The sequence below is a fragment of the Chiloscyllium punctatum genome, chromosome 19 (genome assembly GCF_047496795.1).
Source record: "Chiloscyllium punctatum isolate Juve2018m chromosome 19, sChiPun1.3, whole genome shotgun sequence".
Lineage (NCBI taxonomy): Eukaryota > Metazoa > Chordata > Chondrichthyes > Orectolobiformes > Hemiscylliidae > Chiloscyllium > Chiloscyllium punctatum.
This window is the reverse complement of record NC_092757.1, coordinates 97,683,496-97,696,738: the sequence shown is the minus strand read 5'-3', so window position 1 is coordinate 97,696,738 and position 13,243 is coordinate 97,683,496. Positions and strand designations below refer to the sequence as shown.

Below are 13,243 nucleotides of genomic sequence, written 5' to 3'. Positions count from 1 at the left end.
ACATGCACCACCCTCTGCATGAAAAAGTTATCCCCGAGGTTCCTTTTAAATAGAACCACATTAGCTGTCCTCCAGCCCTCTGGCATTTCTCCTCTGGTCCAAGATGATTTAAAAATTTAGGTGTGGTTCCCTGTATTTCCCTACCTTATCTCCCACAGCAGTCTGGGATATAGCTCATCTGGACCTGGAGATTTGTCCACTTTTAAATCTGCCAAATCTCTAATATCTCCTCACTTATCTTGTTCTGCTCAAGGACTTTATAGACGATCTTCTCGAATTCTGTACTTGCACCATCACCGCCCCCCCCCCCGTAAAGGTAGGCTAATTTAACACTCTACCAATGTCCTCTGGCTTCACACAGGGATTGACCCCTTTGTTCCTAAAGACCCTATCTTTTCCTTGATTATTCTCTTCCCCGCGATACAGTTGTAGATTGTGTTGGGATTCTCCCTAATCTTGCCTGCCAGCAGTTTCTAATGCACACTCTTTGTTTTCTTACTTGCTGTCTCGAGTTTCTCCCTGCATTTCTTATACTCCTCCAGGGTCATCTGGGCTTGTTGCTGCTACATTTCATCCTAAATAAAACAATTGGGTCTGTACTTACTCCAATCACTTTTTGAATGCTTTCCACTGTTCTTTGCTGTAGCTTTACCGTCAAGTAGCTGGTCCCAGTCTATTTTAGCCAGATTTTTTAAAAATAAAATCTGCTTTACTCCAATTCAAAACTCTTTTTTTGTAGATCATCTTTCACCTTTTCAAATACAAACTTAAAACATAAAACATTGTGGTCATTATCACTAAAATGCTGCTTCACTGTCACCTCGAACAGCTATCTGGCTTCATTCTCCAGAATTAGAATTAGCATTGCATCATCCTTTGTAGGACCATCTGCATGTTGACATAAAAAGCTCTCCTGTATACATTTCAAGAAATCAGCCTCCTCTAGACCCCTTATAGCATGATTATCCCAATTCATATCGGGGTAGTTGAAATTCCTTAATATATTTACCATACCACTATTTTGACATGCCTTTGTGAATTGACTGCATATGGAACATAGTCAAGATTAGAGTGGTGCTGGAAAAGCACAGCAGGTCAGGTAGCATCTGAGGAGCAGGAAAATTGATGTTTTGGGCAAAAGCCCTTCATCAGGATCTCCAGCATCTGCAGTCCTCACTTTCCCCTGCATATGGAACATAGAACAGTATGTCACAGGAACAAGTCGTTCTGCCAACAATGTTATGCCAAATATGACGCCAAATTAAACTAATCGCTTCTGCCTGTTCTTGGTCCATATCCCACATTGCATATTCATGTGCTTATCTAAAAGCCCCTTAAACACCTCATCATGTCTGCCTCTACCACTATCCTGGCAGTGGATTCCACACTCCTACTATTCTGTGTAAAAAACTTGCCCCTCGTATCTCCTTTGAACTTTTCTACCTCACCTTAATTGCATGCCTCCTAGTATTAGACATTTCACCTCCAGGAAAAAGATTCTGATTGTCAACCCTACCCATGCATGTCATAATCTTATAGACTTCTATCAAGCTTCCCCTCAGCCTCTGCCACTCCAGAGAAAACAACCTGACTTTTTCTAGCCTCTCCTTACCCTCTAATTCAGGCAGCATTCTAGTAAGTCTCTTCTGTACCCTCTCCAAAGACTCCACATCCTTCCTAATGTGGCCACCAGAATTGAATGCGATACTCTAAGTGTGGCCTTACCAAAGTTTTATAAAACTGCAACATGATATCCTGACTCTTGTACTCAATTCCCTGATGAATGAAGAGGAGCATGCCATACACCCTCTTTACCACCCTATCCACTTGTGTAGCCACTTTCAGGGAGCTATGGACTGAACCCCACGATCCCTCTGTGCATCAAGGCTGTTCAGGGTACTGCCATTAATTGTATACCTTTCCTTAACATTTGATCTCCCAAAATGCAACACCTCACATTTACTCGGATTAAACTCCATCTGCCATTTTTCTGCCCATATCTGCAACTGATCTGTATCCTGCTATATCCTTTGACAACCTTCTACACTAACTACTATTCTATTGATATTTGTGTTGTCTGCAGACTTACTAACCCACCCATCTGCATTTTCATCCAAATAATTTATATTTATTACAAACAGCAGAGGTCCCAGTACAGATCAGTCACGGGCCTCCAGCCTGACAAACACCCTTTACCACTACCCTTCTATGGGTAAGCCAATTATGAATCCAAGTGGTCAAGTCACTATGGATCCCATGCATCTTAATCTTCTGGATGGGCCTACCATAAGAGACCATGTCAACAGCCTTACTTAAATATCTACTCCTTAATTGCCCACTGACCACTTGAGGGCCTGTAACATACTCCTAACAGTGTGATTGCCCCCTTTTTTTCTGAATTCTATCCACAAAGCCTCATTTGACAACTCTGACTCCCTCCATTTTGCACCCTCTCATGTCCTGCCTGAAGATCCTATAACCTGGAATGTTAAATTGTCAGACCTGTCCCTTCATCAACCATGTCTCTGTGATGGCAACAACATTGCAGCTCTATACATATTTGCATACCCTTAACTCATCTGCTTACCTCTAATACACCTAGGATTAGAGGCCATCCAGCCTCGCTTTACTTCTCTGAGAGAGCACATGGCTGAACTCACTCTGTTTTGATTCCTTTTGCAAGTTATGCTGTGTTGATATTAAACTAACACATTGCATCCCCTGATTCTACTAAACTAATTTAAACCCTTCCCAACAGAACTAGCAAACCAAACCATAAGGATGTTAGCCCATTCTGGTTCATGTGCAGACCATCCCACTTGTACAGATCCCACATTCCCCAGAAATGATTCCAGTGATCCAGAAATCAAAAACTCTCCCTCTTGCACCAACTTTTGAGTCACGCATTTAATCTGCCATATTCTCCTATTTGTGTACTCAGTAGTATGTGGCACCTGGCATAATCCAGAATTGCAACCTTAGAGATCCTGCTTTTTAATCTACTGCCTAGTTCTCTGAATTCATGATGCAAGACCTCATACCTCATTTTATATTGTTGGTACCAATGTATACCATGGTCTCTGTCTTATTACCCTCTGCCTTCAGGATACCCTGCAGCTACTCAGTGGAGTCATGCCTGCAGCTGCAGAAATGCTTGTCTGTTCTCATAAGTAATGAATCCCCTATCGCTATCGTTCCTGCCTTTGGGCAGGAGATCTGGGTTTAAATCCCATGAGCCCCAGAGGTGTGTCATAACATGTGAATCTTCAACAATGTTCTGCATGGTTGACTAGTTAGTAACGTTAGATCACATGGAATCCAGGGAGAGCCAGCCAACTGGATTGATGGGAGGAGACAGAGGGTTGTTGTTTATACTGGAGGTCTGTGACTAGTGGTATGAGGCAAGAATCAGTGCTGGGTCCGCTATTGTTTGTCATTTATATAAACAATTTGAATGAGAATGTAGGAGATGTGATCAGTAAGTTTGTGGATGACAACAAAATTGGTGATATAGTGGACAGTTAAGAAGGTTATCCAAAAGTACAATGGGGTCCTGGTAAATTGGGCCCATGGCCTGAGGACTGGCAGATAAAGTTTAATGCAGATAAATGCGAGGTGTTATATTTTGATAAGACAATCCAGGACAGGGCTTACACAGTTAATGGTAGGGCCCTGGGAAGGTGTCAAACAGAGAGACCTAGAGGTGTAGACACATAGTTTCTTAAAAGTGGCATCACAGGTAGACAGGCTGGTGAAGATGGTGTTTGGCACACTTGCCTTCAATGGTTAGAGCATTGAATATTGGAGTTGGCACGTCATGTTACGGCTGTACAAGACTGATAAGGCCACATTTGGAGTAGTGCATACAATTACTGCTAGAGGAAGGATGTTATTAAATTGGAAAGGGCGCAAATAAGAATTGCAAGGATGTTACTGAGACTGGAATGTTTGAGTTGAAAGGAGAGGCTAGATAAGCTGGGACATTTTCTCCTGGAGCATCGGAGGCTGAGGGGTAAGTTTCATAGAGATTTATAAAATCATGAGGGGCATAGAGAAGATGAAGAGCCAAAGTTGTTTCCCCAACATAGGAGAGTCCAAAACTAGAGGGTATAAGTTTAAAGTGAGAGGGGAAAGATTTAAAAGGGACCTGAGGAAACTACTGTATCTCTGTTGCCTTTCCCTTAGCCTAAATTGCAGGTCCCTGGTCTCTTTTCATGCTGTCATAATTGCCCTTGTTTAAATTCAAAATAGTCGTCTTGGACCTAAAATACTTCCCCTTAAAATGTATGTAAAATTCAATCGTGTTACGATCACTGCTACCGAGGGAAGCTTTCATGATGAGGTCAGTGAAATAACTCCATAGAGGCTGGTATTCCTTCACCAAGTCATCCCTTATTTATGCATGAAAAGTCCTTGTCACTGATCTAGCTCACTCAGAGTCAGCTGTCAGAGTGACAGTTTGTCTGATACTCCTGTTTTGATCTGTTAGCCAGGGCACCCTGATATTCAATGTGGTCCACCTGGCTGACCTTGTTTCAATCACTACAGTCAGTAATTATTCCTATCTTGTTGGTCAAAACCAAATTTCCATAGTCCGCTGTCTGGTTGGTGCCGCGACATGCTAGTGTAAGAAATTTTCCAAAAACATTCAATGAATTCCTCATCTAAGCTACTTTTTCCCATTTCATTTTTCCAGTCTATATATAATTTAGAATTCTTGGCCCCACCCCTTGATAATTGCAGTACCCTTCTGACAAGCTCCCATTATTTCTTCCTTGTTACCCAGTCCCACCATGTGGTTACTGCTAGAGGGCCTGTACACTCCCACAAGTGACCTCTTGCCTCCACCATTCCTCATCTCTACCCAGATTGCTTTAATACCCTGGTTTCCTGAAATTAGGTCATCCTTTCTATTGTGCTAACATCATCTATAATTAATAGTGTTGCTCCTCCACCCTTTCATAGCTTCTTGTCCTTCCTAAATGTTATAAAACCTTCAATATTCTGGTCCCAATATAGGTCATCTTGCAGCCATCTCAGTAATGACCACTAGCTCGTTCTTATTTATTACAGTGTGAACTACAGGTTTATCTATTTTGTTTTGTGAATTCAAATTAGATTAAATTTGATTATTTACAGTGTGGAAACAGGCCTTTTGGCCCAACAAGTCCACACCGACCCTCCGAAGAGCAACCCACCCATACCCATTCCTCTACATTTACCTCTTCACCTAACACTACAGGCAATTTAGCATGGCCAATTCACCTAACCTGCACATTTTTGGACTGTGGGAGGAAACCGGAGCACCCGGAGGAAACCCACGCAGACACGGGGAGAATGTGCAAACTCCACACAGACAGTTGCCTGAGGTGGGAATTGAACCTGGGTCTCTGGTGCTGTGACTATCCCTCCAGCTGCCTCGGTTTGTAACTAAGTTTTGCAACTCCCTCCCCGCACCTTCCCAGCACTTAATCTCTCTGTCTTTCTTTCTTACTTTGAGGCGCTCCTTAAAACCACCTCTTAGTTGAAATATTTTGGTCATCTTTCTTAACATTTCCCAAAATGTTTAAGTGTTATTTTATTTTATAAAGCCCCTGCAAAGTGTGTTGTCGTAGAGTCATATAGCATGGAAACAAACCTTTTGGTCCAACTCATCCTTCCCAGCCAGGTTTCCGAAACTGAACTAGACAATAGACAATAGACAATAGATGCAGGAGTAGGCCATTCTGCCCTTCGAGCCTGCACCGCCATTCAATATGATCATGGCTGATCATTCCTAGTCCCAACTAGTCCCATTTACCTGCATTTGTCCCATATCCCTCTAAACCTTTCCTATCCATGTACCTATCCAAATGTCTTTTAAATGATGTAACTGTACCTGCATTTACCACTTCATTTGGCTGTTCATTGTACATATGCACCACCCTCTGTGTGAAAAAGTTGCCCCTCAGGTCAGTTTTAAATCTTTCCCCATCCACTTTAAACTTAGACCCTCTAAGTTTTGACCCTCCCCCCCCCCCGCCAACTCTGGGGGAAAAAAACTTTGACTATTCACCTTATCTATGCCCTCATGATCTTATAAATATCTATTCAGTCATCTCTTAGTCTCCAACACTCCAGGGAAAAAAGTCTCAACCTATCCAGCCCCTCCTCATAACGCAAACTTTCCAGTCTCGGTAATATCATTGTAGATTGTTTTTGTACCCTTTCCAGTCAATAACATCTTTCCAATAGCAAGGGTAATGGGAATTGTACATAGTACTCCAAATGTGACCGTACCAATGTCTTGTAAGCTATAACATGATGTCACAACTCCTGTACCAATGAAGGCAAGCATGCTAAACGTCTTCTTCACCACCATGTCCATCTGTGATTCCAAGGAACTATGTACTTGCATCCCTAGGTCTCTGTTTGGCAACACTCCCCAAGGCCCTACCATGAATTGTGTAAGTCCTGCCATGGTTTGTCTTACCAAATGCAGCACCTTACTTTTATTTAAGTTAAATTTTATCTGCCATTCCTCAGCCCACTGGCTGAGTTAATCAAGGTACAGTTATACTCTAAAACTTCTCCACTGTCCACTATACCACCAATTTTGGTGTCATTGCAAACATGTTAATCATGTCTCCTATATTCTCATCTAAATTGTTTATATAAATGGCAAATAACATTGGACCCAGCACCAATCCTTGCAGCACACTACTGGTCACAACCCTCCTTTTCTTACCATCAAGCCAATTTTGTACCCAATTGGCTAGCTTTCCCTGGATCCCATGTGTTCTAACCTTACGAGCCAGTCTACCATGCAGAACCTGTTGAAGGGCTTGCTAAATTCCATGCAGACAAGGTCTATTGCTCTGCCTTCATCTATGTTCTTGGTCACCTCTTCAAAAAAACTCAGTCAGGTTTGTGACACATGATTTCCCACGCACAAAGCCATGCTGACTATCCGTATACATCTTTGCCTTTCCAATTGCATGTAGATCTTGTTTCTCAGCATCCCTTCCAACAACTTACCTACTACTGACATCATGCTCAGTGATCGGTAGTTCCCTGGGTTTTCCTTGCATCCTTTCTTTAATAATGGCACAACATTAGGCACCCTCCAATCTTCCGGCACCTCCCCTGTGGCTATCAAAGATACAAATATATCTGCTAAGGGCCCTAGCTTCCCACAATGTCCTAGGATACGCTTGATCAAGTCCTGGGGACTTAACTACCTATAAGTGTTTTAAGACCTCTGGCAACTCTTATTCTGTAACGTGGACACCCTTATAGACATAACTGTTTATTTCTTCAAGTTCCCTAGCTTCCATGTCTTTCTCCACAGTAATTACTGACGTGACCTATTCGTTTAGGATCTCACTCATCTCCTGTGGTTCTACACATAGCTGGCCTCGTTGATCGTTACGGGGCCCTTTTCTCTCCCTAGTTACTCTTTCACATGTAAGATATACTTGTAGAATTTCCTTTGATCCTTCTTAACCTTATCTGCCAAAGCTATCTCATACCTCATTTTCTCACCTCCCTCCCTCCCTCCAATACCTCCTGTACTGTTCAAGGGAATCATTTGATCCCAGCTGTCTATATCTCACATATAACTACTTCTTTCGCTTGACCAGAGCCTCAATATCTCTAGTCATCCAGCATTCCATACATCTGCCAGCCTTGCCTTTCACACTAGCAGGAACATGCTGTCCCTGAACTCTCATTTGTCTCACTTTTGAAAGCCTCCCACTTGCCAGACATCCCTTTAGCTTATATAGGCTCCCCCAATCAACATTTGAAAGTTTCTAGAGTGTGGTGCTGGGAAAGCACAACAGACCATGCAGCATCTGAGGAACAGGAGAATCAACACTTTGGACATAGCCCTTCATCAGGATTCTCCTGCTCCTCGGACGCTGCCTGGCCCGTTGTGCTTTTCCAGCACCATACTCTTAACTCTGATTTCCAGCATCTACAGTCCTCACTTTCTCCCATTTAAAAGTTTCTGTCTAATACCATCAAAATCAGTCTTGCCACAATTTAGAACTTTAACTTGAAAGCCTATCCTTTTCCATTACTATTTTAAAACAAATAGAATTATGGTCACTGGTCCCAAAGTGCTCCCCCACTAACACCTTAGTCATTTGCCCTGCTTTGTTTCCCAAAAGGAGGTTGCGTTTTGCCCCTTCTCTCATAAGGCCATCTACATATTGATTGAGAAAGTTTTCTAGAACACACTTAACAAGTTTCTCCTTATTCAAAACCTTAACACAATGACAGCTAAAATCCCCTACAGTTACAACTTTATTATTCTTGCAGCCATCTATGATCTCCCTACATGTTTGCTCTTCAGTTTCCCGCTGACTATTGAGGGCGTATAGTGTAATCCTAACAAAGTGACCATCCCTTTCTTATTTCTCAATTCCACCTTTGCAGCTCACTGGATGTTTCCCCCAGGAATATCCTCTCTGAGTACTGCCATAATGTTTTCCCTCATCAAAAATGACACTCCACTTCCTATAGCATCTACACCCCAGAACATTGAGCTGTCAGTCTTGTCCCTCTGTTACGACATGGGGTAAACCCTCCTGTTTAATTTAAACCACCAACACAGAAAAGGTTTATCCCATGCAGTAATCTGTAAAAATTTGAGAGACAAAGAACTATTTAAAGTAAAAATTAACAACTTTATTTCTTAACATATAACAGAGAAGAATTAGCTAACAACTATTTACAACTCCTTCCTGTAACTTACCTTTTACCTTCCCCTTCGATAATACTAGTCCAATAAAACCCCTGATTAAGATTTACCAAAAATGCAAATTTTCAAAGCCAGCCAGATGTTGAATCTTCTCTTATATCTTCCTTGGTCTTCTTTTCTTCTTCTTAGGAATTTCTGTTTCACAGGTTACTGATCGATCAAGGTACCTTTAAGAGAGCTATTTTCCCCAGCAGTCTGCAGGTGCTCGTAACTTGGCAACGTCTCTTCCCAACCGTTTAATTTTTCCCTGTTTTATACCCCCAAGGCTTCAGGTTGTGTCATTGGCTTTTAAGATTGTCAATATATTAAATTTAAACTTGATTAGAATTTGGTGTTTTTCAGGGAATAATTTAAACTGATTGGCCTAATTTGAATTTATTTTGTTGTCTACAGGCAACTAGCTAATCAAGTTGTTCCACTAAACAAGGAGGGGACATGAGAATTAATTGGCTGATAGGTTCAAGGAAAACCCTGAGGGTTTCTATAGCTATATCATGAATAAAAGAATGGCAAGAGTAAGGTTAGGGCCAACCAAGCATTGTGTTGGGAAGTTGTGCATGGTGTCAGAGGGGATAGGGGAAACGCTAAATGAATACTTTTCGTCAGTATTCACACTAGAAAAAGAAAATGTGGTTGAGTAGAATACTGAGATACAGGCTACTGGACTAGATGGGATTGAGGTGCATCAGGAGGAGGTGTTAGCAATTCTGGAAAGTGTAAAAAATAGCTAAGGCCCCTGGGCCGGATGGGATTTATCCAAGGATTCTCTGGGAAGCCTGGGAGAAGGTTGCCGAGCATTTGGCTTTGATCTGTATGTCGTCATTGTCAACAGGAATAGTGCCAGAAGACTGGAGGGTGGCAAATGCTGTTCCCTTGTTCAAGAAGGGGAGTAGAGACAACTCTGCAAATTATAGACCTATGAGCCTTATTTTCATTGTACTTAAATTGTTGGAAAGAGTTATGAGATAGGATTTATAATCATCCACAGAGGAATAAGTTGATTAGGGATAGTCAACATAATCAACAATTAGCCATATCTCTCTAATACAACCCTTGAACCCCTGAGGGGAAGAACCCTACTTACAATGTGCCGAGTGTAAATAAATACTCATCACGCTGAGAAAATACACACACTGAAACTACATTACCAAAACTTTCAAAAACTACATCTACTAAATACCTACAAACTAAACCAAATACAAAAAACACTTGATGGGAGACTCTATCCCCTGCCTACAGGGGGTGCTTACACGACCCACATACACCTCCATAGCTCCTTCTGCCTTGAGCCACGTCCCAGACTCAGGCAAAGGATGAATAAATACAGGTATTATGAACAAAGAAATTAAAAGTGGGCATTCCACCCATCCCCAACCATACATTGACCTCAACTAACACTGGAAAAAAATCCAACAACACTTTCTGTAATAAAAAAAGAGAAGTACACAAGGAAAAAAAGGAAAGAAAAAACCATTATTGTCCACATCCTTTGGACATCCAGTCTATTTTAATATAGAAAGTCCAGAAAGTTTTTCGCTTTTTCTGATGAATCAAATAAGTGCTCAAATCCTTCATGATTGAAATGGAGCACTGCCAGGTGCCTTATGGAGTATTGAATACCAAGATCCCTCAATCTCTCCTTCACTTGATCAAAGGACTTCCTCTTACAGATCACAGCCACAGATAAGTCCTGGTTAAACATAATCTTGGATCTTTTGTAAATCAGGGTCAGTGGATCCTTCCCCTGCGATTTGGAGGCTTCCATTACCTTCTGTTTATCCCGATAATACTAGAATCGCACTAGGACCAGGCGGGGGCACTGGTGTGAACTAGGCCTGTGCATGCAAAGCGGTGAGCTCTATTGATTTATACCTGGCCTACCTCGGCCTCCCAACCAAGAAATCGTGGCAGCCAGTCTTCAAAGAAACTGGCTGGCTGCTTATCTTCTTCTCCCTCTGGCAGCCTGACAACCCAGATGTCCTTTCTTCGACCTCTGTTTTTGAGGTTGTCGACCTATTCTACTAAGGTCTGTACCTGCTTCTCAAGGACCTGGATCTGCCCCACTGAAGACTCAACCGTGATCTCCGATGCCGCGTTCTGCCACTCAACCTCCTCCACCTGCTTCCCGATTCCTTCAAGCTCCCGCTCATGCTTCTGTAGCATGGCCGAGATTGGTTCCAGCCTGGTGCGATTTTCTTCAATTGAGACTTTGATCTTCTCCTGGAGTTTCATGACCACTGCAGCCAAACCTTGTTGAGTAGGTGAATTTATTGGGGTTTCAGAGGAGGCTGAAGCTGCGGCTGTGGGCGTGCCCGAAGCTGCAGGGGAATGTCCTGCATGTTGCGATGTGTTCGGTCCTATGCCTCTAGTCATCTTCCCTTGCTAGAAAAAAAAAGATATGTAGCAATTTTACCAATATTTAATTATTGATTTTCTCCTAAAGCTTAGGTGGGGTTGTGTGGAATGGTGTTGGGTGGGGGGATGGTGGGTGGCAGGGATGGTGGAGGCATCCTGAGTTGTGGTGCAGAGCTCAACAAGGCAGACTTGTTAGATCTCCGCTATCTTGGATCCCCAAGCAGCCATTTTCTAATCAAAAATTGTTGAGCCAATCTTGGTGAATCTCTCTCAACCAATTTTGCCCCATTTAGCTTAGACCAACCCTTTCACTACAGTGGGTAGTAACTGAACCAGCTGCTTCTCATAAGAAGCAAAGTTGTACCCTTAATCAGTCTAACTAAGATCTTGCACAACCTTAAGGATTGAAGTCCAGAGTGGCTGACATCACTACCATCAAGACACAAGTGTTCTGAGAGGAACTACAGCCAGACATACTTCTTGCAGACAGGGTCACCACGGACAATCAACTGCTCCCTGATCTCCCACAGCTGACCGGAGAAGCATACCACTTCACTGGCTCCCCCCACCTTTTCTCAGTCCCAACCTTCAGACTCAGCACCGCCTTCTTGACCTGCAATCTTCTTCCCGACCTCTCCGCCCCCACCTCCTCTCCGGCCTATCACCCTCACTTTAACCTCCTTCCACCTATCGCATTCCCAACGCCCCTCCCCCAAGTCCCTCCTCCCTACCTTTTATCTTAGCCTGCTTGGCACACCCTCCTCATTCGTGAAGAAGGGCTTATGCCTGAAACGTTGATTCTCCTTCTCCTTTGATGCTGCCTGACCTGCTCCACTCTTAGATCTAACTGGCAGCACCTCGACCACAAAGCTGTCCCTTGCAAAAATGGCCAGAACAAGAGAAAGCAGTGCTTCCCTCCCCCCACTTGCTTAAATTCCCACACTTAACTCACAGTGATTGCGCGCTCTTGCTGGTTGCACATTGTGCTGGGAGCACTATAGGCCTTGCTTTTATATTATAAAGCCTACAAGAACCAAATTTAACCAGTTTCCTGAATTGTTTTAATTAGGTTATGTAGGTACAACACTAGGAGAGCTTGTTTAAACGTTCCTTCAGCCGGAAAAAAAACATAACAACCCTTAAATATTTACCCTCTCCTTATCCACAGTCTTACATTTTAAGAATGCAAAAAATTAAGATATATACTCAAAATCCCACACTTAGTTCAACTCCCAATGGTTGCACACTCTTGCTGGTCGCACATTGTGATGTTTTATTTAAATAAAGACATGTTATAAATATGACTTGTGCCATTTAATCCTCTGAAAAATCTTTGAAGTAGGATATTTTTTCAAACATACTTCAATTCACTAGTAATAAGGCTTGGTTCAGCAGCTATGAATAGTTCAAAGAATTGTGCATCTGTTATCCATAGTTAGACAAAGAAACTGCATAGTAACATAAAGCAGCAACATCTGGCAAGTTTGGGCTGCAGAGATACAAATGACACTTTTCACCTCCCCTGAATTTTCCAGGGACATCTTTCACAATGAGCTTTATTTTGTTTGCAGTAGGATTTCCACAAGCATGGACTCTGCATAGACTCTTCAAAGAACAATTAGCTAATAGAACTCATCCAAAAGAGAGGCATCAAGCCAGGTAATAATACAGTATCAGATATATATTGCATCAGAACAAAGGAAACTGCTTCTGAAAATTAATACAGTTCAAAGAGTTCTTTCATCAGGGCAAGGGCTACTCTTTGGGGAAATTTGGATATAAGCTTCTAGTCAGGGAGATCATAAAGTTGTTCATCGCAGTTCTACCTCAAAAGTGCTCTAATTAGCATGATTAACAGCTTAGCATTGAGTTTCTGCTATAATATATGGATGGTGATTACCTTAGACTGTCTTAATTGTGTCAGTCCTTCTCATAGATAGTACATTAAGTTCAAGGAGGACATTGACTTCATAAAATACAAGATAGGCAGCATACTACATTCCAACTTTTTTTTAACCTTCTTCTTTCTTTGTATATTAGCTTACTGCACTTTTTTTTAAAAGAAATAATCCTGAGGTATAGTTGCCTTGTGATATATTGATCACGTTTCCATTATCATCGAAATGCACAGATGTGAAAGCA

At 42.2% G+C, this 13,243-nt stretch overlaps 1 protein-coding gene across 1 annotated transcript in view; it reads left to right on the top strand.

Moving 5' to 3' along the window:
* The window catches only part of LOC140491660 (uncharacterized), a 255,833-nt gene that overhangs the window by 147,517 nt on the left and 95,073 nt on the right, over positions 1 to 13,243 (top strand). Inside the window, exon 11 of the mRNA XM_072590156.1 lies at positions 12,673 to 12,760. Coding sequence (XP_072446257.1) covers positions 12,673 to 12,760 — 88 coding nt within the window. The remainder of the gene's footprint in view (positions 1 to 12,672; positions 12,761 to 13,243) is intronic.